Here is a 26,062-nt window from a genome sequence, read left to right as displayed (position 1 = left end):
CTGTAGAGCGCTGGGTTGATGACTTCCATGCAGTGTGCTTCATTCACCAAGCATGCCCACCCTGCAAGGCTGCATGCCTTGAAGAGCACTGATGCCAAGACTATGATCTGCTCCTACGCAGTGCAGATGGATGCGTAGTGTAGGAATGTACACATCCTGCATCCATTGAGATAATTAAAAGGTTGAGCTTCTTGCACTAGCCACCAGACTTGAAGAAAAGGTTTTTCAGCTCGTTACTTCTCAGAAGGCAGATATTCAGAGGTTTTGCATGAAAAGGAGAAAACACAATTCTTCCTAGAAAGAAAAAAAAGTGGAAGTTTTGCATGAAAAGAAGAAAATACAATTCTTCCCAGAAAGAAAAAAGTATTTTGAAAGAAAAAAATAGTATCTTGAAGCTAGACGACCAGAGCAATGACTTTGTCTCAGTTTCCAGAATTGCTTAGCTACACCCTGAAATAAACCTTTCTGTGTCTATTCCCTTCCCACAAGTATTCCTTCTGACCTGCTGAAAGAAAAGACAGAGTTGTGGGGTTTTTTGAGTTTGTTTTGTTTTCTTAATAGCCCAGATCCTCTTGTTGTATATTAATAGGTGACTACTTGCCTCCATGAAAGATGAGTCCTGAAGGACTGTATTTGTCAGGAAGAACAAAGTCTGTTAAAACCATGTCTTCAATGCTTTCACCCATAATTTGAAGGCATGTGAACTCTCTTCCTCTGGGCTGTGGCCAGGGCTGTGTAATGAAGCAGCCTGTGTAATCCTTGGCTTCTTTCTGAGAGCACTAACCAGAAGTTTAGTCAGCACTGAATGCATGTGTGGTGATGTAGACATTTATTGCCAGTAAGGCTGGACTGCACCATCACCTCATTTCATAGAGATCATTGTTGGATGCTAATCCATTTCAGGTGCTGCCAGCCTGAGTTGGTATACTGGAGATGAGGCAATTTGCCCATCTTGAGCCATCTTGCCTGTAGAATTGCCAATGTGCAGTTGCCCCTGTGTACGTGTAGATATGTATGTATATGTGTATATACACACACACATATCCAACTGCATGCACTTGAAGCACCTAAAGGCAACTGTGTGCAGGAAGACAGAAAATAACGAGACAGAGTGATACAAAGTGGAAGGAAAAGACAAAACATCACAGCCAATGCCTCTTCCCTTGCAGGAGGTGCAGTGCTGGACATAGCTTTTTCTTTCCCCTCTTTTGTAGTTATTTGTTCCATCTTTTGTCGTGGGCCCTGACCAGGCAATGTTCAGATTGAATAGCTCATTTCTACCCAGCTTGCCAGAGCTCCTGCTGATGCTTCCATCTACTTCCCACTCCCCCGTTGTGCTGGAGTGTGTGGTTAATAAAGAGGACAGACAATGGGAGATGCAGGAAAACAAGATGCATTGGCTTTGCCTTTGAGTCAGTTGAAGAGCTATTTCTAAACCTTACATGCCTCACCCTGGCTCTTATTCTCTTAGATGTTTTTGTTACTCTTATTATTAATGGCCAGCAGAGGCAAATACTTTTGCTGCTCCATCAATTCCTTTCTCTGCTATGCTGATCCTCAACAGAAATCTCACTGCCTTATGTATGTGTGTGATCTTGAAAAAGAGACGTCAGTTCAGTCCCAGACTCAGGTTTTGGTTAAAAAAGTACAAAGCCTAATATAGGTAGAAAAATATGTTTTCAAGTACAAAAAGAGCATCTTATTTGTAATGCTGCTGCTTTAAAGTTATGTCAAGGGCATATTGAATATTATAGATGGCGCTTTTTATTGATGTGCAGGTAACTATAGAAAAAAAGTTAATTTAATTATGTGTGCTCCAGCACAGTGTTAAGCTGACTAGAAACGGACTTGCTGATTTTCATTGCCCAAGCAAAAAGAAGTTCAGAACTTAAATTCATAGCACCCTTATTGCAAGCTCAGAGGGACTGATTTCCCCTTTCAAATTCTCATCACCAAACTCTGAGAAGTGTAAACATTCTTGTTCTTAGATCATGGAGGTGAATATAATGGTTCTTACAGCACCAATCTCTGTAGCAACCATGAATGTGAAGTGCTTCAGGAGCTGTGGGGAAGATTGCAAGCTCCATCTCTGTATGTCTCCTATAGTCCAGTCTTTTACCAAGAAGAATTTCCAATTCATTGGAGTTTAGAAATGGCTTTTTCTTGAATAGGAAGTTTGCCACGATTTGTGCCTCAGTCTTATAGCAGTAAAGGGGCATGGCAAATGGCTGTTAATCATCAGAGCAAAGAAAAGGAACTGAAGAGTTATGATCCCAATAGAAAATAATAGAAAGCAATAATTCAGCTAGTGTGGTTTTGGCAGAACATCCTGCAAATGTTTGGATGGGCTTGTGTGTGTGCAGGGAACTTAATGTATTTATGCATGCTTTTGTCTGTAAAGTTGTAAGAAAATTCCTATTTTCTGAGACTTAATAGATAGGAACTCAAAAAGAACATCTGAGGACGGAGCTTCTTTCCTTTCTAATATCTGTGTAAATAACTCTATGGTCTCAATGTCTCCACAGTGGGGAGGAGGAGAATCAATAATTGTTTAAAACTTTGTGAATCAGTTACATGAGGAAGACAGGCATGACAGCAGCTTCCCGACAGGAGCACTGCTCACTGGTTGATTAGGAAGGAGAGCTGTGTAGGGAGAAAGTAGGTGCTGCTATGCTTTCATCCATCCTGGATGGTAACTTGCTGTGGCCAAAGCCATCTCTGATGGGGATCAGGTCTTCAAGCATGACAAATCAGGCTGCATATTGAAATCCATATTGCTTGTTCCAGACAAAGACTCTTGTAAAACTCTTCAGTGATACAGTTGCTTTCCAAAGCAGGGGCTGAATCCATAGTCCAGGTCCAGTGGTTCAGGAATCCACCTCTGTTTCTTCTCCTCAGGTTTAACAAATTCCCCACTAGATCTGAAATCAGGAGTGTCAACAGGATGGTGCAGGCTGGGGTCTGAACTAGTTAGCTCTCCTGACAGGGCAGATCTACTGGACATGAGCTGGAGTTTCCACCCAGTGCTAATGCACAGATGCCTAAGGGCCAGTTCACGGTTCCACTGCCTCCTGTTGTCTGGTGCAGACAGACATACATGTTATGGGCTAATGAGGCAGCTGCTTGCCAGCAGGATGTCTAAACAAAAAATGGAAAACCTGCAACAGGGTACTATTTCTTCATTTTATGCCAGTGCTATTTTATACTATCTTGGCAACGTAAGGAAGGTAGTAAAATCCCTCTTGAAATGCACCACGCAGAGCTGCCTTCTCACCTGGTGCACACAAAGGCTTCAATATTGCTGCTATTCCAGCCCGTGCTGTAAAACACAGGTTGGAGTGAGCTGGGATGAGCCAGGTTTGGGAGAGCTCAGGGCAGGGAGGAGGTATACTCTGAGCAAGCAGCACCTCCTTTCCAATGTGATCGGATCTGATTTGGAGGGTGCAGTGAAGGGTAGTGTGGAGCCTCACGGTCTTATAAAGCTGTGAGTATGAAATGTCTGAATATACTCCCAGGCTGAGAAGGATAAAAGGTGGGCTCCCTTCTGCCCTCACGGCAGAAAGCCAGTGACCTGGGCTAACTGAATAAACCTGGCTGTGTTTGTGGGACTGAACCTTCAAGTTAAGAGCAGTGCATAAACACAGGGGAACAAAGACAGAACATACACACTCCACACCTTCCTCTCACACCATAGAGGAAAACAGCTCCAAGGAGTGTGAAGGCAGTGAGGAACCAGCCCCGAAGAAGGAGGCCTGGGTGAGCAGGATGAGGGCAAATCTTGATTTTCCTCCTGCTTGCCCCTAGTTACCTGACACAAGAAATCTAGTGGGCCGTTAGCCACCCTCCTCTCCCTGAGCACCTTTGCAGGTCCAGCAGGCTGCCAGGCAATGAGTTTCTCTCTGGGGTGTGGGTAGTGATGTGCAGCCCCAGTCTTTTCAGCCCCAGCACTGGTGGGCTGTACTGTACCCTGTGTAGCACTGCAGGGAGCAATGGTGGCCCTTCCTGCTGGCTGTGGTGGGGAGCGTATGGCCATGGCTGCATTACATGTGCGTGGTTGCCAGGGAAACTCCACTGCTTAAGTGGGACCAAAACAGTGGGAGCTGGACCTTTTTTTATCTTTTTTTTTTTTTTTTTTTTGTACTCAGAGCATAATTATGACCCCTTAGAGAAGAAGCAGCCAGATATGGGGCAGAGGGAAATCTGGAGTCTGTGAGCTGAGCTTCATCCGTGTGCTGGAGAGCTCTCCTATTTAAAGAGTTTGGGAGTGTTTTTGGTGGGCTTTTTTGGTTTGGATTTTTTTTTTGTTTTGGTTTGTTTTTTTGGTTTTTTTTTTTTTGTTTATTTTTGAGTGAGAGAATTACCATTTACTGCTGGGCAGAATGGATGAGGCTGAAGTCTTTTAGTGCTCCTTGCCTTAGGGAAAGTGAAGGGCACATCTACACAGGCTTTTCTTCAGCTGCTTACTTGCACTCTGAGGCAAGCCAGATGCCATATCAAAGAGTATGTAAGCTATTATCAATGCTTTGAAAATTATCTAAACTGGTTAATATGGCCAGCCTCAAAGAAAAGATTAAGTCTTGGCACAATATTATCCTAAATTGACTACTTTGCTTCAGCTGTGATCTGGCCAGCCCAGAGTGCAGACACAGCTAACTTTGCTCTGTTCATAAAGGCTGAGTAGACATTGGAATCATCAGGACTGTGGGTGCCATGTGTTAGGACATAGAGAAACTAACAGTTTTGCCTGCAGAAGGTAATTACTTAAGCAATGCAGAATTTTGAGAGAAAAAGGGTATCACTACTTCATGAGGCAGAAGGGGAATGGAGGCCCTTACAGACACACTCTGACCTGTCCACAGCTGGGCCATAGTACAAGGAGATTGCCAGCTCCTGAGAGACTCAGGGGGTATTGGATGCAATGCTGGGCTTCCAGGGCTTATTTAAATAGATTCTGTGAAATTTTGGAGGTTCAGTTCACAATCAGATCTGCTCACAATAAGAGACCAAAGGCATACTTGATGAAATGAAAGAGCAGTTAATTTAAAAATTATTAAAAGAAATAGTATTTCACCCTGGATAGCTGATTGGAGAAATTTATTCAATGACATCATGCCAAATACTGTGACTGGACTTTTTAAGAGTGTTGGATAGTTTTATGGCTGCTATTGATTAATATAGCTATACCAAAGAGATCTCATTCAGCTTTCAGTCAAAATTCAGTCCTAAGTCTGGAGGGTAAGACAGCCAGAAAAGAAGTCTCAGGCAAACACCATGATGTAATTGAGTAATGATGTAAATGAGTAATGGGATGGTCTGAATTTCCTCTAACTGTTCTGGGCTGGCAATGTCAAGATATTAAGCCAACCTAGGGGACTTGTCGGAGCTGGGACAGGGAAGCTAGGGTCGTCCAGATTGCCATCATGGTATAACATGGCACTTGGCAGGCAGCATCTACCCACAGTGACCAGTGGTTTAATCCATTCATGTAAGCTCATCAAACAAGGAACCACACATATACAGAGGTGAAAATGGAAATGCAACAAGCCTGGTGTGAAAACTGTTTATCCTGGCAGCTTTCTAACTGCCATTTCTCCTCTGTGGAAGAGTGCTGGCACCCACATGTGATGCTCTGGGAAGCTAGTATGGCATAGCAGCATATACTAGCCTGCTTTGACCAGTGATTATGTATAAAAGTCACAAATTGTGCACTCCCTCCTTAGCCAAAAGACTTCCGAGGTTTTTCTCTGAATTGTATGTCAGTCAACGGCCCTGCGTATGTTCAACTTTTTCATCTTTTTTTGTTAACTACAAGTGGTACGGAGTGAAACAATCCTAAGATCAAGATTACAGAATTCAGGTTATCTTGAGTTTTCTCTGTTGCAAAATGTTTCAAATGAATGATTTCTGTAGACCCTTAAGTGGAAAGTGGAAATCACTTAGCTGTTTTCAGCCCTTGAGTCATCTTTAATCAGAGATGTTTTTATTGCAGCTCTCAGGAACTCCTTGGTGCTGGAGCACTTACACAGTTGCTCCTGGGCTAAGGCTCTGCAGCAGATCTGTTTCCACTGCTACAGAGAGATTAATGTCCGAGCCATGACAGGGATCTGTGTATATGGTGATGTGTATGTCTATAGTTAATGTCATTATACATGTGAATCTTGCTACATTTGTTACCGTTTACCCTGGTGACAAAATTGAGCTATACTAGCAACTCTAGATTTGTTATTCTTTGTACCCATCAGGGATCGTGGCTTCCAGAGAAGACCTAGAGAATCAACCATTTTCCTAATTGCTGCAGACCTCCTTTTTTGGCCACTTGTCTGCCCTGCCTAGGAGGGACCAGAAGGAGAGCAACATGCTCTCCTGGAAGAGAGGGCTTTTATAGACCTTCACAAATTTATCAGTATATCCTGCCTGCCATTACACCAGTGGGGACAGTGAACTGAGTCTCTCCCTTTCACTCATCCACCAGTTTCTGTAATCCGTTCTCTTTAGCCATCATCTATGAGCTATGTATACTTCTGTCAAACAGGGCCAGCATGTTCAGTAGTTATTATGAGAACAAGGGAAGAAATTAATAAATGATAGGGTTACGTAAACCACATTTCTGCAACTAACAAATTTGAACTTCCCACTAAGGGCACATTTCCAGGGTAGCTTGGAGGATTTTCACCAACAACGATCCACTCATCAGTGAATCAGAGCACTGGGAAAGGATTGTAGGAGATCGCTGCTCCATCTGCTGTGCAAGCCAAAATCATTAATAACTCAGGAAACCTGTTCTAATGAGACAGGAAAGTTTTGAAATGCTACTAAATAGTATCAACTAGGCAGAGTCATTCAGAAATTACACAGTCCAGTGTGCTCCAACCTTACTTTGAGTAGGTTTTGCTGTCAATATGCTTACTTGTGGAAATCCGAGCATGTATGTGTGTGAGAGATGTGGAAATGTGGTGTTCTAGATGCAAATCCCACCACAAGAACATTGTGCTGGGGCTGTAGTGTTACTGTGTTCTCATAGTCCCTACTGCAAGCACTCAGGGAAAGGACTCACACAGGATGATACAGCATGTAATATTAAAAACAGAGTTTTATTGTATTGATTTGTTGAAAGCTAAATAAATTAAATGTGGGGAGAAAAAACAAACAGGCAGAAGATCCTGACTTCAGGCTAGCCTGAGGCAGTGATGCATTTGTGGTAAGAATAAACAGGAGTAAATGAACACTTAAGCAGCAAAGATCCTGATTTCCTGTCAGATCTGTTATAACAAACGGGACTCAGAAATATAGAAAATTTAATTATAAGACTTGGAACTGTTGCAGCATTTTCCATCATGGACAATAAAACTCTCAGTGAATCAGGTATCCCACCAGCACTGTAACAAATAAGTGCACATGGTGTCTCAATTTCAAAGAAAAGAAATACATAGGTGAGAAAATTAAAATCTATGTTTTCCCAGAAGTTATTTGGTGCTTTCTCACTACTTTTTGCCCTACAAAATGTGTGGTAGGCAGGACTGAAGTTTAAACAAGAAACATCCCTATGTACTTTGTTTGTAGGTCATAGAGGAATTTTGCAAATCAAGACCCTATTAAAGACTAACACTAAACACTAACAGCTTTTCTTCTGAATCAGGAAAATGATAAGAGGACTTTGGAAAATGATAGTGGCTTAAGTTGTTAGGATCTCATAGGATTCCCTTTACAAACTGGAAAGGAAAGGAAGGCCAGATACCAGTTGTTAAATTATGGCTGCACAGGAAGCTTAATGAAGCAGCAAATGGAGTTAGATATACTGATGTTCCCCAAAACCTAATAAAAAGGAGTTACTTCCAGAGCAGCACATATTGTATTTCTGCTGCATTTGTGAAGATATAGCAGCTTAGGCCGTTTTGCAAAAAACATGGTTTATTCCTCCAGATGCAGGAAGCAAACATATGCTCTTGACTTGCTCCTCACTCAAATTCCTTGTGCACAGCTTGACATACCTGGCCCCTGCAGGGTCTGGCACTTGGACTGGAGCTAAAGGAACTTGCCACCAGTAGCAAAGAGCTGTTCATGGCTCAGCCACCAGAGCATGGCACACCAAAACTGAATACATTCAGATAGGCTACACAGAGGAAATGTAATGTGCTGATCTCCTCAGTTCCCAAGTGAGCAGTTATACTGTGCCTAAGTAGAAGTCTTTCTAGTTCCTCGAGATGACCGGACCACTGCAACTGTTTTTGGAGATCTTGCATTCCTCTGCTTTAGGAATGCTCACTAGACTGACCAATGCAGAACAGTTTAGCTCTGGATTAAGATGTTGTTTGTAAAGCAGTAATTGCTTTTGCTTGTCTGGGGAATCCAGAGAGGCTGTTAGGAAGGAACTTGTGAGAACAGCACCCAGGGACCTTTCCTACTACATCTGAGGTAATCTAATGATTCATTAAATGGCACTGATTGGTTTCAAATGGTGCAGCTGTAGGGGGGCTCCTCAGAGACTCACCTGCAGTCTTGCCAAAGGTCTGCATCTTGGGTGAGGATGTTCACCAGACCTGGACTTTGTGCAATACCTGCATAGGCCTATCTGTCCCTTGAGGGGCAGAGGGCACCAGGCAGCTTAGAAGTGGTGGCAATAACACTTGCTTGGTCTCTAACCTTTGTGCCACCTCTGCAAACCCTCTTCCATCCACCAAGGAAGTCACCAGCTACCAGTTTCCAAGAAGAGGCTTCACAGTGAGTGCTTTTGCACCTTCCCCATGTGCAATCTAGGCTCCTTATTGGAGGGGTTAAACGTGCAGGAGGAGGAGGCAATACTTGTCCCAGCAGCAGTAAACTCGAAGCAGATTTTCTGTGGGAAGCCATCTGTCAGCTTGGGAGTGGTGCTGTGTCAATTGATCAACTCCACCTCCAGCTCAGCTCTGCAAACTACAGATCCCTGACCTTGCAGGGTGACAGTGGGGGAGTACTAGGATCTCTGGAGGCATTGAGATCCCGTAATGGAGCCTCTACTCTTTCAGACTGGGTGCGGGATGCCCAGCAGCATCTTGCTGTCTCTTGCAGCAGGTAGCTATGGAAAGCCTGAGCTTGCAGGTGAAAGAACTGTGGGAGAAAGACAGGCTTTTTGCTATAGCCGGGAGATTGTGTTACACCTGGATGACGTGCAGTGTAAGGGGCTTCTGCTTTGAACTCAACCTATCCCAAACTTAAATCTGCCTCCTAGTGGCAATGTTGAACCATGTTTTGGCTGTTCCAAGGTGAAAAGGGAAGGTGAAAAGCATGACATTTCTTCAGGAGAAAAATAGAAGATTCTGTAAGATTCTGTAAAAACCCTTAATGTCTGGGGGCTGGGGGGCTAAAGTCTTTTTGTTTTAGGCTGTAACAAAGCTATAATGATTCTATGGGGTATATGTAGAACGTCCTTAGATCTATCTCCTAATTTAAAAGGTTTCACTGTAATGCCACAGTGAAGTCAAATTCCTGCTCTGACTGGTAGCCCAGTGGTTCTCTAAGTTCAACTCCTTCTCTATTCCCCTGACTTCCCATCAGGTGTGGTCAAAAATAAGGAAGGAAATTATGGCTTTTATGCATTTTTATTAGTTTACTTTTTGTCCCCCAAAAGGCATTTACTGAGATTTCTATCCAGCTCAATCAGCAGTTCTCCTGATATATTATGAGGGACACTTCTACAATGTTGTTATTTCTTCTTCCCTTGCCCTCTCTTTTCTGAGTGCTGAATTGGTTAAGGAATGAACAACAGTTGGCTACACCCAACTATTGGGGTGATCAAGTGCCAAGGGACGTATTGGCAAGCCAAAAGTTGGACTGGCTTGCACCTCATTACTGTTCTCATTTTAAATAGAAGTTGTCCCTTCTTGCTCCTTCTTTAATAAAAATGCAAGTGGTTGCTCAAGAGCAATTATTATACGCATAGCCAAGTGGTCTGTGCTGTTTGATTTAGGGAGGGGTGCTTACATTTCTCAGCGGAGTAGAATTGTTTATCTGGATTGTGATAAAGCTATCTATTTGGTGTATTGATTTTTGATGTTCTGATACACTCTGGTTAGTAAGGAGCTCCAAATTTTCTCCCTGAGTCTTGGGGCTTATTTCAACAGTCGGGCTGCGCACTCGTGTGGAATGAGCTGTCAGTGAACACTTTTGACTGGAGTATTTGACCCTGCTTAAAATCACATGGAGGGCAATACCTCCTGCACCTTGCACCTCCCTCACACCTGCCTACTAACTCCTGTGTGTGTGTTTATATGCAGCCTTGAAACACGAGTGGATTTATCATCTCCCATCCCTTATTTGTCATGGAGAAAAGGACCCAGAATATTTTCATATGAGACTTCAAGATGCTGTGTGTCAAATGTTCCTGTAATTCAGTAGCCAGGTCCTTCAACTCTTAGACTTTCTGATAGAAACTGGAAATTTACAGGCAATTCAGAGGTTCTTATGCATGAGTATAGAAAAGCTTTTGTGGAAATTAATATAAAAATAAATACTAGTCATCAGTGTAGCTGTCTTGCCTTTTCATGTTACATTAAGGCTGAGTCTTCACACTCTAACATTCAGTTTGCTACAAGTGGCTTTCAAAGGCCCAGTGAAGGGTATTGGAGATGCTTGTTCAGGCTTTCTTCAAATTCTGGTACATGCCATGAGAATAGTTTAATTATTCCTCTGCCTTTCCTGATTTTCTACATAAGCTTCAAAGATAAAAAGATTTTTTTTATTGGAAGAGTAAGTTCTATTCCTGAGCAGTTCTGGGAGAAAAGGCTGAATTCCAGTCTTAGAAAGTATGATCTGTTTTCCACAGGTTGAAGGGCTCAGTTGCTGCTCCTGTTTATTTAACATATATCTAATTGTTGATGCCTTCTTTTTCTTTGTGTGTGCTTTTTTCTTTTTGCAGTGAACAAATAACAACCCTAAGAGTACTTTCACAAGTAGGTGGTGAGCTGTATGTAAGTGAGCAGAGTTTAATCACCAGACCTCATAGGAGAAGCATGGGGATATAGTAGCAAGGACTCTTTCATATAGGACGTGACTCATAGGGAGTTCAGGAAAGAGCAACAAACAGCTTAAGGCTGCATGCAGGATCAAAGCTTGCCTTTTTTTTTTCCTGGAGTTCCTGAGCTATGGCTTATTTTGCCAATAGGTAATCAAAAGTGTGGCTAAAGAAGGGATGGAGGGATGGATGGATAATTAACTGGCATCCTTGCTGAAAAACAGGTTTACCTGCCAGGCTGTAGGAGGATGCATTTGGTAAAGAACTGTTCTAAATGCAAGTATCTTGAGGTAATGTCTTGAGGCATTTGCACAATGAGTTTCCCTAGGTCTGAAACTCCTGACTGCCTCCTTTTGAATCTCTGGTTCAGCTTTTTTGGCTTCTTGAAAAGAAGGCAGAGCTGCTATCTCATTCCTAAAAGTAGTGATTGGATTTGGAGAACTTTCTTATTGTAATGGGAATCTCTGCAGAGAGGCAGATTTCATTCTGTCTTTTTTGTTTGTTTATGATCTAATCCTACTCTACAGAAGTCAGTGGGAAAGAGCATATTGGCAAACGCTTTTTCCATTCTTTTCCATCATGAATTGCGCAAAAGGGAGTATTTGGATTTTACTGGATCTGTCAAAAATTGAAAGCCTGATATCTTGTGAAATTCCAGGATGAAAAAGGCTTACAGTATACCATTGGAGAGGTGAGACCTGTACAAAACTTCCTTGGAGTCATGGAGGCTGTAAAATGGTACAGGTTCTGGTTCTGGCAAAAATGAACTTGGTATGGTAGAAGGGTATGAAAGCAATACCAAGAGAAATATTGAGCTGACATTTCTCTAAAACATGGTAGAAACAAAACCCATAGTAGTTTATAATTTATTTTTTTCCATTTTAGTAATGTTTTATGTTGTTCTGAGATGGCACCTTCACAGTTGCAGCACTCTGTGCTACTGCTTGCTTTGCGAGGAGCTTGCAGTGGAGATTCTCAGAGCTATTTGTGTCTCATGGTTTTGTCTACTCTACTACTTCAATCTGGATACTCGGACTGGAACGACCATCCCAAACTGAATCAGTATCAAAGCTGCTGTTTTCCCTGTTTATACTACATATGATAATCTGGGGATTAAAACTCTAAGTTTCTGCATGGAGTATTTTGTACATATTCTCTTTTCCTCTGCTCACTTGTGTACCACTTGTTCCCTGTCTGTTAGAATCATGCCTAACATTTGAAATCTTTAAGTAATTTCGGCAACCTGCCTTTAAAAATAAAGTAAGGACAGCTGGTCATAAAAAGGCTTTTACTTCCTTCCCACTTGCTTCACTTAAATTTTAAAATTTTAAAAGAAGAATCTGTAAGCTCTGGCCAAGACATGAAGTGTAAGATTCTGATTGCACTCCTCCCCCTCCACACTCAATGGGTTGACTAGGAATGCTGTTTATTTCCTTTGACCTATTCTTGTTTTCTTTTTCTCTCTCTCCCTCTCTTTGACTTCCTATCTAGGATGAGTCATCCATGTTCTTCCAGTTTGGTCCATCAATAGAACAGCAAGCCTCTGTCATGCTCAACATCATGGAAGAATATGACTGGTACATCTTCTCCATTGTCACTACTTATTTCCCTGGTTATCAGGACTTCGTGAACAAGATCCGCAGTACCATTGAGCACAGCTTTGTGGGTTGGGAATTGGAGGAAGTCCTCTTGTTGGACATGTCCCTGGATGATGGGGACTCAAAGATCCAGAACCAGCTCAAGAAGCTCCAAAGCCCCGTTATCCTCCTCTACTGCACAAAGGAAGAGGCTACCTACATTTTTGAGGTGGCCAACTCTGTGGGTCTGACAGGCTATGGTTACACGTGGATTGTGCCCAGCCTGGTGGCAGGGGATACAGACACAGTGCCATCTGAGTTCCCCACTGGGCTCATCTCTGTCTCATATGATGAATGGGACTATGGTCTTCCTGCCAGAGTGAGGGATGGAATAGCCATAATCACCACAGCTGCTTCTGATATGCTGTCTGAACACAGCTTCATCCCTGAGCCCAAGAGCAGCTGTTACAACACCCAGGAGAAAAGGATTTACCAGTCCAACATGCTCAACAGGTAAGCGAAAGGACTGGGCCAGCCTTACAAAAGAGGGGTCAGAAGGGACCTTTGAGACCAGAATAATTCTGCTAGGCTATGTGATGCTCAAGGGCAGTGGGCAATGCTGGCCAGAACCTGGGCAAGGAGAGGCGTGTTGATGGTGGAACTTGATCTGCTATGTGTCATGGGTACCAGTACTGTTACCCCCTTAGAAAGCCTCTATAGGACACAGGGGGCAAGCCAGCATGGGGAAAAGGAACAATGAAGGCATAGTGCAAAGACTGAGTGTGCCCATTGAGGCACCAAATTTTGCATTTGTAACAGTGGTGAATTTCTTGGAGCATCTTTGCATAAATGGATCTAATAACTCTCAGGTGGGCTCTGGCTTCAAGCACTGGGGATTTTTGTGTGTAGATGTAGTAGGCACCAGGTCCTGTTCCAGGCACCAGCCCTATGTAAACAGGTATGTGACCCACCTGGAACAGTTTTATGGCACCTGCTGTCTGAGGACCAAGTGTCCTTCTGCTGTCCATTAGCTCTGAATTACAGGAAAGAGTGAAGTGCAGAGAGGTGTGGAGAACTAAAGCTGCAAAAAGAGTCAATAACTCTGCCTTGATCCTGCTTTATACTGGAAGCCTTTAAAACCCTTGGGTGTCTTAAGAATCCAGTTTAGCTCAAAGAGGAGTACTTCTGCTATCACCCTGTTCATTGGCACCTTGTTGGCCATTGTCTGCTGGGTGTTTTGGGTCTCATTCTCTATTGTGCATGTTGTACGTAGAGCTTAGGCACCTGCATCAGAATGGCAAGTTTTTCTAGATGGAAAAGGGTATTTAAAAATATGGAAAACCTATTTGAATAACAATCTTCTTTTAATCCAAATTCAGGTTTTCTGAAGAAACAGTGCTAAGATACCTATTTAAGGTCATAGAGGAGGAGGCCTGTGGTGGAACAATCTCTAGAACAGCGCTCTGATTACTAGATCTTCCTTTTTCTCTCAGCTGGAGTTTTAGTGTGTCACTAAGCAACCCAGATAATTAGACATGGGATCTGCAATTAGCCAGATGCCCCCTGACCTGCTCAGCTGTTGTTCTCCAATGTTTTACATGTAAAATCCTTGGGCATATTGGTCCCTTTGTGGTAGGACAAGGTCAATCCAGGCAGTAGCCATCAGGAGAGGTGGCCACACAGAGCTCAGCATCTTTGTTCATTTGTCATGATGAATCATGGAACAATGAAAATGTGATCGATTGGTTTGCATGCTGAGGCCCCTCACTGTCAGCTGTACTAGGCAGATACAGAGACTGGTGAACAAGAAAGCAGGTTTTGCTTTGCCTGGAAATTGAGGACTGAAAGAAAAGTCTATTCTTTGAGCCATTTTATTATCCATAATGTTACCTGCTGTCTCCATTTGGCATATACCAGATCTTACTGCCTTTACTTCCCTATCCCCATATTACCTTTTTGCTGTCTGCAAGCCTTGGAACTACTAAAGGACTAAAGGTTCCCAAAGCTTTATTTATTTCCTTCCCAGCTATGCTTAGGGGTAAGGTTTGTATTCTGCTTCTCTTTTGACTCATCACTGGAATGATTAAGCAGGGAAAATATACAAAGTTATCAGATATCAAAGTTATACAACAGCATTAAGTCAGGCTGTTGTTCTACCTTTCTAAATGAATAAGGTGTGTTTTTTTTTTCTGGACAGCTGTACTGTGTTTTTTCAGCAGTTATGTAGAAAACAAATTGTTGTCCCCCACTATGTGATGCAGGGCTTTGCTAATTAGTTCTGTTGACACTGTATTAGCCTGTGCACATCATACCCACATAGCTACACTGCTTCAAGGACCCAGCATAACCTCTCAGCGTAGCACTTCTTTGCGTTGTATAAAAGTTGCCAGCTCAGAGACTCTTGAGTCTCTAGATATGACAGTACGGTTGTGCAGTGTAGATATGCCCTGAAGCCTGGGCACCCCACATGAAAGCAGTTCTTGTCTTTTGAAGATATTAGCTTTCTTCTCACCTTCATAGCCCAAATCGTGCTGTTCCTTCTCCCTTGTCTGCTTCGGGTACAGCTTTCACAGGAACGACTGCGGATACATGTAGATACACCCAGCTTAGTTTGGGTAACTGACATCAGTCTCTCTGGGAAACAGAGTGAATTAGTCCATGCCGAGCTCTGTTCTGCCACTGCCTACATTGCTGCAGGCACCTGGGCTAGCTCAGAAATAATTACACTGTGTTGCAGTTGCTTCTGTTACCACAGTGCAAATATTCGCTTTGCCTTGAACAGCACTGGCTTGTGCTCTCTTCCCTCCGCCCCCCCCAGATGTTTCCACCCTCTCTGCTTATGAGTAAGATGGTTAAGAAGTTTGACTTCAGTGAGTTGGGTGCTTAGTTTTCTGTTTAAGTGAAATTACTTTCAGGCACCTTTTGATGTATAAAACTAATGGTGTCCAAAATAAACCATTGCTTTTGCAAATCCAAAGGTTCAGTAGAAATATGACAGCTTCATGCTCAGCCTCACAGCCTGGAGTCTGTGTAGGAGGAAAGGTAGAGGTGAGAGAGGGACAAGATGTGGAAAGGAGCAGCCATGAAGATATGAGTTCACTTTACTGAACCAAAACCCACAGAGATCAATGGCTGTAATCTGTGTTCACACCTTCAAGTCCTGTTGCACTTGCTGGAATTTACGATGTGCTAAACTTTAAACCCCTTCCTGATATACTCTGTCTATCTGAGGTCTTTAAATCTCTCCTGAAATGCTTTGTCTATCTGGAGTATTACAGATTCTGCAGACCTGGATGCTTCATACCTTCTCTAACCCCTTCTACCTGCTAAGATTCCACAGCACTTGTGCATTGTGAGCACGAGGGAGCAGCAATATCGGTGTGTCTGGGGCATTGTCTTGCTCACTTTGGACTGGGCTGAAGGTTCTAGAAAACTAATTTTAGTCTTGCCCTGAACCTGGCAATACTATATTCAGCCATCTGCAACTTACAGTTCCCCCTCCGCACGCCTACACAGAATAGAGAAATGCATGTATGTGGGCTTGACGTCTGGGGAGGCTGCAGAGTGTATGTGACCTCAGATAATACATCACCATGTAGCTGGTGCTTCAGAAACTCTCGAAGCTAATCCAAAGTGGTCCACTTTGCTTCAAATCCATAGCTGGGAGGCAGCGTGATAAGGGAATTTTCCCATTCTTCCAAGAGTGACACATTCAACTGAAAAAATGTGTAATTTAGTTCAGCTGGGGCACATTATACATTAAGACTGTGAATTAGTCATTTCCCAAGATCTGCCTTTGAACTTTGATCATTTCTTCCTTTTTTCTTCTCTTCCCCCCTCCCCCCCCCCCCCCCGCTTCCTCTTTCTGAAAACGAAGCGGTTCTGAATGCAGCTAAAATTGGAGGGTCTTGTTCAACGTGGTCTTGGTGGTTGGTCTGGGTGTATAATGGAGGAACTGAACTGAAAGTTGCTCATGTTTAGAAAGAAAGCTCAGTTTCTCTGTCTTTTCCCCTTCTTACGCTGACACTTGTTCGCTTTTGCAAGAGCTGTGCAAACAAAGTTTTGTTTGAAGTATGGCTGCAAGCACAAGAAACAAGACAGACTGTTATCTAAATGCCATTTCTTGCAGATGTAGGTGTTTGGTCTGAATCTTCTTGTATTAATAATGGTCTCATAGCAACTGTTTCTTGTCTGTCTCGAAACTTGTTCTCTTTTGTGTTAGACTGGAAGTGCAGAAGTATGATCACGACCATTGAACATTGCAAATTTTGTCCTGGAAATTAGCCCACTGGTGAGATAACTCCACTAACTAACAGGAAAGTAATACTTTGAAGAAGGTTTTTTCTACAAGAATTATTGGTTTTCTTTTTGAATGAAGTTTTCCTCAAGTGAGGGATTTATCTCACTTTATGCTGATAATAGGCTTAGGTGATCATTTGGAATCTGTATATGCAAATGCTGTTTTCCAGTTCTGTTGCATTCTTTAGTTACTCGTATTGTTTATAATAATTACCTGTTCATTTATTTCTTTGTTGCCCCAGAAGAAATGGGATTTGAATATTCCGGTCTACCAAGTTTACAGTTATCTCAATGGCCAGTGTTCTCCTGAGTAACCAGGAAACCACTGCACTCTCTGCTCTCTTCTAGTGGATGAGATTACAAAGGTTGGGAAGGAGTTTCTAACACAGTTTTTCTCTGGATAAATGCTCAAACGTGGATTTCTTCCTTCTTGGCCCTTCAAAGGAGAGTTGCTAACATACGCATTCTGCAGAGCTCATCTATTCTTGCTTCACCATGGCTGCTGAGGAGTGAGTGGGCAGAGGTGGATGTGTTTATAGGCAGCCTTCTGCTTATTTCATTATTTTAATTGATGGGACAGATTTCCTTGAGCTCGGGATTGGTGCTTCTCATTACATTTTAGAAATGAGAAGAAATAACTAAATGACAGGAGCATTCTTGGGAGTGGAATTCAGGGATGAGTCATGAGAAAAGAACATGATTTCTGGCACATATTTGAGGAATAGAAGCTCACCATTTTGTATGGATATTCACAGTCATAGGGCTACATAAGCTGTGTTTTTATTATAGCCTTCAATGAGACCTGGGTTCTTCCTACTGGTTGTCATGGCTGCTTGTGAATGCTGGGCCATAACTACTAGTTTGTTGTTGTAGGGTTACTAATGAGTTCTCCACTGATTGGCTTTAATAGTCTCTCATTTAACACCAGGCTGCACACACCAGATTTCATTTTAATAAAAAGTGCAGTGAAGCATTTGCTTTGGAATGAAAATACAAATATGGAATTATACTGCCTTTGCAAAGAAATACTTTAAGAGGGGAACAAAGATAGATTCAATTCTGCACCTCAGATTCCTCAAATATGAAAACAGCTGGAAAGCTAGCTTGGTGCATTGTGTGGATATGATACTTCCACTTTGGGGGAAATACTAACTTTCATCTGGAGCTTTCTATACCAGCCAGTTAAGCAGTGCAAAAGAGCCCTTAATGAATGGTTGGAAACTATTTTCCCTCGAACACCCAGGGCAAGCTCTGTTCTCATGTGGCCAAATTGCCCTAGTGGAAACTAGGAACTGCGGGGGCTCACACAGCTGAACAGTGCGTCAGTGAGCAGAGAAAGTACTTGCAATAGGATTGTACAAACGTATTGCTTCCCTGGAGACTCAAGACCACAGGGGCTGTATGTATCCCTGGAGAGGTGCAGTGCCCATTCAGGTTATTGTGTCACCCTGATAGCTGGAAACAGCACTGTGACCGTATCATCCTAGACCTGCTTTCCCCAGGTCAGTGTGAAGGACAGCACCCAGGCAGCACCTTTCCTTGTTTCCCAGGCTTCTCCCAACCCTCTCTCCTGCACTCTCTTCTGCAGTCACAGCAGCTATTGCCTGCCATATCAGACATGGCGATCATCATATATCATTTTCAGGAGCTGCCATGGAGCCATTCTGTTGTCTTCTAGACGAGTGAGCCACACACCTTCACACAATGCAGCAAGGGAGTTGAAAGCAGAAATGGAGAAAGGACTGTTTGTGTCACCCTTTCTCCATAGGACTGTGGAGTTAACTTCATGCTAAGAGACAGGAGCACTGGCTGGCACTGAAGTCTTACTGGCTTCACATCTACCTGCTTGGCAGCTGACTGGGAAGGCCTGCTCCAGCAGTGGGAGGCACGGTGCTGGGACTTGTTTCTTTACTGTGGAGGAGAGGAGAGAAGAGAAGGTATAAATGACATGTTCCCACAGATGCAAAAATTGCCCTTTTCAGAAACTCGGAGGTGAGGGAGCATATGTAACTTTTGACCTTTTGGAGCCTTTAAGCTGGTGTCTTGTTAGCAGCTCGTTATGTTTCCACTGGTTCGTGAGTCCGGCTGCTGTCAGGCTGGTGCTAGCTGGCAGCATGTGGCGTGAGCGCTGCTGGCAGATTAGAGATCCCTGCTGCTGAAATCTGCTTGTTTCTGTCACCGCTCCAGCAGCAGCTGGAGGCCGGTGCTGGCCCATGCCTCCTGCTTCCATTGGGGTCTCTGCCTCCCTGCATCCTTTGTAGATTACTCTGCTCACTGCTGCTTGCATGCTGCCATCACTTTCTTTTCTTTCTGCTTTCCGCCTTCCATCTCCTGTTGCATTTCATTTGCCCTGCACGTGTTACTCCCTGCCATGGTGGTTCCATGCTGGTGAAAGGTGCTGAGTTCACTACCCTGAGGCTACCAGTTATTCACACTGTCTACCAAGGAGGTGGGCAGTGGGCTGGAGCAGCAGCATTTATCCATGTACCACCACATCTTGGGGGCAGTGTGGGTTCCTCTAATTTCATTTTTTTGTCACCTGGAGGGTGATGCTGAGGGCAGCTTTATAACATTCTCTCAACCCAAATCTCCCCCATATCGGTGGGCTGCCAAGGATGCCTAATGCAGAAGGGAACAGCCTCTGCCTGTCTGTCCTCCTTGCTTTGCCCAGCACTTAAGCACTTAAGCAGTGATGCTTTGGCAGTGGAAGGCACCAGTGACAGCTAGAGGAAAGTCTAACATCAATCCCACTCAGTGTGCTTGTACAATACTGCAGACCCCTAGCTTCTCAGAGGGAGTATATGGTGGGGGAACAGCAAAAAATGTTTGTCCCTCAGCAGGCACCACAGGGTGCCTTGGTCCTGCAGAGCAGGGCTTTGTCAGAAGTGGAGAGGAGGCACTTGCTCTGTGTGAACAGCTGTATTTTTCATCCTTTCTGCAATTAAAATAGGATGAGAGGGTTCAAGTGAAGTGCTGGGGTTTTGGCAACGGTTATCTTGATTAGAGGACAGACCCTTTCATAATGGCCTCCAAAATCCACCAGCTGGGAATGAATTTTGGTATGCACCATCAGTTTCCAGATGGGAAAATGTCCATGTTCTGCTTCCAGCCCTCTGAGACATCTTCTGCTCTGCAGCCAAGTCCAATTAGTGCTAATACTGTGGCAACTTTGCTTGCTGGTGACAATATGCTTTAAGTTGGGCATTCAGGCTCTCTCTACTCTTCATGAAATGCGAATCAAAATCCTTCCTCTGTAGTGAAGCTGAAGGAAGCAGTGTGAAACTGCAAACCCAGCTCTGGCTGCAGTTCAGCATCTGCTACGGTAGCATCTTCCCCAGTCACAAAATGTTGTTGGGGTCCTGTGGGTTTTAAAGTGCCCGAGGGAATTTGAAAACCTGCTTTAGCAGATCAGTGGAAGGAAGGTGAGAAATAGCCTCCTTCCTTCAGGAAATGGCTTGATGAGTCTGTGGTTATTTTCTCACTTGCACACCTGCAAATCCATGGTTAGCCATATGTGGTTTCATCACTAGAGCCTGTAAGGAACACAGGCATTTCTTTCCTTTGATAGAAATGTGTTTTTTTTTCTTTTCTTTTTTTTTTCCTTCCTTTTTTTTTTTTTTTTCTCCTCAGACTTAATGTACTTACTATCTTTCAAGTTTTTAAAAATAGGAACTGCCATGTTGCTATGGCTCCCTGTGCAACTCTGAAGCAGATTCTGCTTCTCTTCACTTTGGTGCAATTTGGGTTCATGGTGCAGTTTGACCACACACCAGGCCAGCTTGCCACCTAGTGGCTCCCTCCCGGGGGGACAGGGGGGCCACAACAGCATCCACCATTGAGAGTAATTCATGAATAAAAGGGGGGGGGGGAAATCAGATGTTCTTTCCTGGCGGACAGTCAAGGCATTAACCCTGGTGCATCAGGCTGAGACATTTTTTGTTACATTCTGCAGTGTTAATACCATTCTTGTGGTTTAATTTTTGATGGGATATTCTTTTCCCCTTTCTGTCCTACATCCTTGTGCGCTGGAGCTGAGTGCTATCAAACAGCTGGTCTGTTCCCCTCGAGAGGCACCTGCTCTTCAGTGGTCTTTGCCATATATGCTTTGTCTAAGAGGTCGCTGTGCACGTTTCAAGCTAAGCTGGCAATTAAGTGCTTTGCTGAATTGAGGCTTAGGCCACTCCTGGCTAGATGCTGCTGATGATATTCCTCTCAAAATCATTGCTTTAAGGGTGTACTTGAGTCTTGCATCCAAATTTTGGAAAAATGTGGATCTGCATATCTGTGGGGCAGCTGAATACTTATGTCAAAGGGACCAAACGGAACTGTGGTTTTGAACATCTGTTGCCTGTGCAGGATCCAGACCTCCCTCTGCAGCTCACAGACCTCTCCACTGGCCTATTTTCAAGTAGCTGTTATTTTTAAAGTGCGTTTTCTTTCATGTTGCAAATTTTATTTTCATTCTTAGTCCAAAGGTGAGCATTTTGGAAAAATCTGAGCAAAAAAACCTGTTAATCCAATTTTGAATTATGACAGTATATTCAAATGAATGAATTTGTTCTGCTTTTGAATAATTATCCAGCAGTGGGGGTTTTGTTGGTGTGGACAAATAACTCAAAGCTAGCTTCATTTCAAACTTCAAAAATAGGTTTGCAGTGGTAAACAAGGGATTCCTGCTTTGTTAAGGTTAAAAATCTGATTTTGTATTGAATATAAACATTTGAAGGTGGTGTATGTTAACATAGTGTAATTTTTTTCTTACTGTACATTCACTGTGCACTATATTTCTTGAAGTACTTCAATGAAAGATAATCCAGAAATGTGGTATTTAAAATGCTTCAATGTGAGTGAAATAGTAACAAACAGAAATGACAGAGATGTGTCAGCTTGTCCAGTCCACTACCTGCTCTATCATTCCCGCAGCGTATTCTCTCCTGATTTAAGTAATAAAAATGTCCTCACTCAAGCACCTTTATATAAAATGAATATTAAAATCTAACCACAGTGCCCTTGTAAGGATCATTCAGACTGAATGCTGCCAGCCATCTTCCTACAAAGAACGCTCTCTTCCACCCCTGTGGAGAGATTTCTGAGCTTGCTATACCACACTGAACAGGTCACCATACCTGTCTAGATTGAGTAAAGACTATAAGGCGATTAGCGGTCCCCTCTGGAGTAACATGTCATGAGAAATACTTGAAAAACAGATTTTGAGAACTGAGCTGGTCTTTGCCAAGGACCTGGCAACATGTCAGGTAATCAGATGAAGGATTCACCCACTGATGGTATGGTCAAGGTGGAAAAGAGTCTGAAAACCTGTGAATCTCTGAGGCCTGACAGTGGTTAAAAATGTACAAATGCTGACTAGACACTGACTTTCTTCCTGGTTTTGAAGCTGTATTAAAACGAGATTGAAATGAGTTTTCAGTGTCTTGCCCGGCATTCTTCCCTGTATTATTAGTGTCACACATGAAATCATTTTTCAGCAAGATGGCTACCTCCAGTAGCAGTGTCAGCATCTTACATTTATTTATGGCAGGCTGTAGGATCTTTTATCTGCAATTCCAAAGCACTTTACAGAGTAGAAAGGGATGGCTTAATTCATCGCTAAAATTCAGCCATCTCTGGGGTGAAATAGAGCAACTGTTTAACAGCACACAGTATGAAGCAGAGATTAATACTGCACCTCACTGGAGCTGCACGAGGAGTTTCAGCCAGCAGAATGAAATTGCTAGAGGTGGATTTTCGCCAAGACATTGGGGCTGTTTAATAAGCACAAGAGATTAGCAGCAGTACCACACATGCCTCTTCTGTGTCTGTGTGAAGCAGACAGCCAGCAGTTCCAGAAGTGGCTTCAGGAAGGAGGTTGGCAGCTTTTCCAAAATGCAGACTTCACCAGCAGATAATATCTGCTTTCAGAGACCTCCTTCATCACAAGATCATGACGTATTTTGGGCATATGTACCTAGATTCTACACTGATTATCTGCTTATTTCCCCTGGAAACTCAGCCCTGGGCAGACGGAGACATCCAACAAGGCTGCTGTGTACCTGCCGCTGAGAAAATGCAAGCGGTAACCAGAACTGTATGAGAAGCAAAAGGGTCAACTACAGTAAAGTTCTGGGAGGATGTAGACACATAGATAATAGATGCCACAAATAAAAGATGGTCCACCCACAACGGGTATTTTTCATGGCTTTCTTCCACTTCAAAATAACCTGTCACTGGCAGATGAAGCTCCATGAGTGACATGAGGTACCTGAAACAGATTGTTGCAAGAAATGCTTTTCATCCTCTTCTCAAAAATGCTGACACTGCTCTTCTGCATCTGAGTGGTGACGCATGGCATGCATGCATCATACAGATGCCCTTCTGCATCTGAGTGGTGAGAGCTTAGAAGAGCTGGTACTTAAGCCACGGCAAAATGCTCTCCAGCATCACCAAGGGACTCTGAAGACTTTGAGGTGCAAAGTACAGATGCTTACAGCCTCCAAATAAATCTGAACATCTAGCAACTGCTCTTCAGTATGCCTAGTATGTATTAATGTTAAATAGCTGTTTGTGGAGGAGAGTGTGAGATATTGGGCTTTCCAGCAATTGACTTGCCCAAATCCAGGAGGTGCAGGACCAGTCTTTCCAGGTTCTTCTGCATGTTCTGCTGCCCTCTTCTCAGTTTCCTTTTCCTTCTCTTTCCTTGTCCGCATGTAATTGAAACATTGGGAGAGCTCTACTTGCAGATCTATTTTTTGTTTTAACGTTGCTTTGAGGAGGAGAAGGTCTCTGTTTTTACCAATGTGGGACTACTGGTCAGATGAAACAAGTGTTTTGGAGATTTGGTGCCAAGCCACAGTTTCTCTGGTGGCTGTGGAAAGATGCTAGTTCTGAAAAGGCCCCAGAGTGGGAAGTTTGCTGATTTTTATTTTTTTTCTCCAAGCAATTTTTCATGGAAAGCTCAAGTTTGAATTGATGAACACACAAGCTTAACAATGCTGTGAAATTGATTTGGGATAGTTTATTATAGTTCCATGAAATTGCTTAAGTAGAAAGTTTGGCAGAGCGAGGGAGCCAAACGAGAACGCCATGGCAGTGCCAAAAGTGAGTGGCACTGGAAGTACCAAGTGAGCTGGTACATTGGGTTATGTAGCCATTCAGATGTAGGATTAGCTACAGGGGAGCGAAGATGCTCAGGAGAGAGACATCCACCACCTTCCACTGGGGATCAGGCTGGTTTGCACTACTGCTGGTTGCCTTTCTATTTGCCACCCACTTCTGGATCCTCACAAAACCTGGAGAAGGGATCCTGCACTTGGTGATCAGATGCAGCAGCTGTGAAACTTCATCACAGCCAACAATTGGCATTGTGGAAATGGGTCCCTGGAGAAGGGCACTGATAGAAAGGCAGCGAAGGAGAGCTGGGATGTGGTGCGGAAGGAGGAGCACTTGGGGAAATAAAAAGCATCACTGGGCTTGGTTTTACAGCACTTGCTGTGAAGGGCATGCAGGCTACTGCCAAGCTTGGAATACAGCCAGTTCCCCAAAAGGGAGGGCTGTGGGTGGCACTGACCTTTATTCCTCAATGCAGTTAGTACCTTACCTTTTCAAGTTGCCTTTGGTCATAGCAGCAGTGCCAAAAGCCTGGAGAGCTGCATGGATGTTGCAACCTTGGCTGTGGCCATTCTGCTGAAGCCAGGCAGCAGGGACTCCTGTGCCAGCGCATTTGCCTTGGTCCACCTTCCTCACTATTATAGAAGAAAAGAGATGTGTGGCTGATCAAGGAGACAAACGCTGTTGTGCATGTGGCTATTTACATAATTCTTACACACCCAGGAAGGTGCTGCAGAAGACCATGAGCCCTCAACACTTATTATAGCAGTGCGCTGGTGAGGTGCCAAGCAGTTGGTTTGGTACCACCAGGAAACCATGGAATAAGTTCTTCTGTGGTGGCACATGCGGGTAGAAATGTGAAAGATGGTGATAAAGAGCAGGAGGTCTGTTTTACAGAAATGGCCCTCTGGAAACAGCTCACACTTTTGCTGATGTAGACTATGCCAAAAAGCTTGATTTCCTAGTCAAGTCCTTATGTCTCTTGGTTTTGCAATGTCTGCTGTGTTTTTCAGCACTAAAGGTGCTGTTTCTTTGTGTTTCTTTTACAGGCCTTTTTTTTCCCTTTTGTCATGTTTAGCAGGCATGGGAGTGGTGAGCTTGTTCTGACTAGTGGGTACAGAGTAAATTTAGAATATATTCTTCTGTAGTATTCAGAATACTTTCTTCTGCAGTGCATCTAACAAAGGATGTAAATCATGGATAGTCAAGTAGAGGAACAATGATTGAGCAAGTATTTAGGTGTTTGAACTAACAATTTTTTTACTTCCTCCGCAACCCACTGAACCTAATGGGTTTCCAACTGTTTGCCTGTTCGTGCTGAGAGGGGTTGGGAGTGGGAATCCTGTGAGCTTGCCAGATCAACACTAGTCTTTGCTAATTGACATTTTCTCCATTTTCAACATAATTTTGGGGCAGGCTTGCAGGAGTACATTGTGGAAGGGGAGAATAAGAGGGTTGTAGGGGGAGGCAATAATCTGTAGGCAAAGCCCTAAGATTGCACTGATGTACCCATGTCTCCATGCTCATTGTGATTTGCAAAAAGCCAGGGATGAACCCACTGTTTTTGTTAGCAGTCATGTCCCCTCTGTGTGTCTCTGTGTCCTTCCCTTACTCCCATCCTCCATCTTTCTCATCCTTCTCTCAATAGGTGATTCTTTTCTATAGAAATATTAAATCTTGGTTTAAAACAGAAGAACCACCCCATTTTCCCCACCCCCTTTCTTTTCTCTCTTTCATCTTTTCTTCACATGAAAGTGTTTGAAGTAGCACAAGTTCCTGAGAAAGGCGTGTTGGTTTTTTTCTTTCCTTTGTGCTTTGGCTCTGTGTCCCTTCTTCATTATATCTTCCCTTTGTTATTTTGTTCTGCCTGCCTCATCTCTCTGTTTTCTCCCTATCTCTGAACCCTTCTTCAAGCCTCTTTCTTCATTAATATGTTAATTTCTAGCCCAGGAATGCTTCTTGAGGCTCACTGTTCACGAGGGAGAGCCAGAGGAGAGAGCCGGGAGAGAGGGAGAAAGGGAGAGAAGGAATAAGAAAAAGGAGGAGGACAATGACTTATAACAGGACAGGATAAAGGATGTTATCAAAGGAGGAA

The 26,062-nt window shown here is 43.4% G+C and overlaps 1 protein-coding gene across 3 annotated transcripts in view; it reads left to right on the top strand.

Annotated features, from left to right (window-relative positions):
• GRIN2B (glutamate ionotropic receptor NMDA type subunit 2B) overlaps positions 1 to 26,062 on the top strand; it is a 215,337-nt gene that overhangs the window by 84,265 nt on the left and 105,010 nt on the right. For 2 of the 3 annotated variants that reach the window (XM_057430360.1, XM_057430364.1), the window contains one exon: positions 12,479 to 13,077. In XM_057430360.1, coding sequence (XP_057286343.1) covers positions 12,479 to 13,077 — 599 coding nt within the window. Of the gene's footprint in view, positions 1 to 2,545; positions 2,659 to 12,478; positions 13,078 to 26,062 lie in introns of those variants that run through there. The other variant, XM_057430374.1, reaches the window with a different exon arrangement.

This window comes from Pezoporus wallicus, unplaced genomic scaffold (assembly GCF_028554395.1).
Source record: "Pezoporus wallicus isolate ANWC-B61680 ecotype Strahan unplaced genomic scaffold, APGP_CSIRO_Pwel_v1 scaffold_3294, whole genome shotgun sequence".
NCBI lineage: Eukaryota > Metazoa > Chordata > Aves > Psittaciformes > Psittacidae > Pezoporus > Pezoporus wallicus.
The sequence above is the reverse complement of the archived record's forward strand: the minus strand, read 5'-3'. Positions and strand labels throughout refer to the sequence as shown.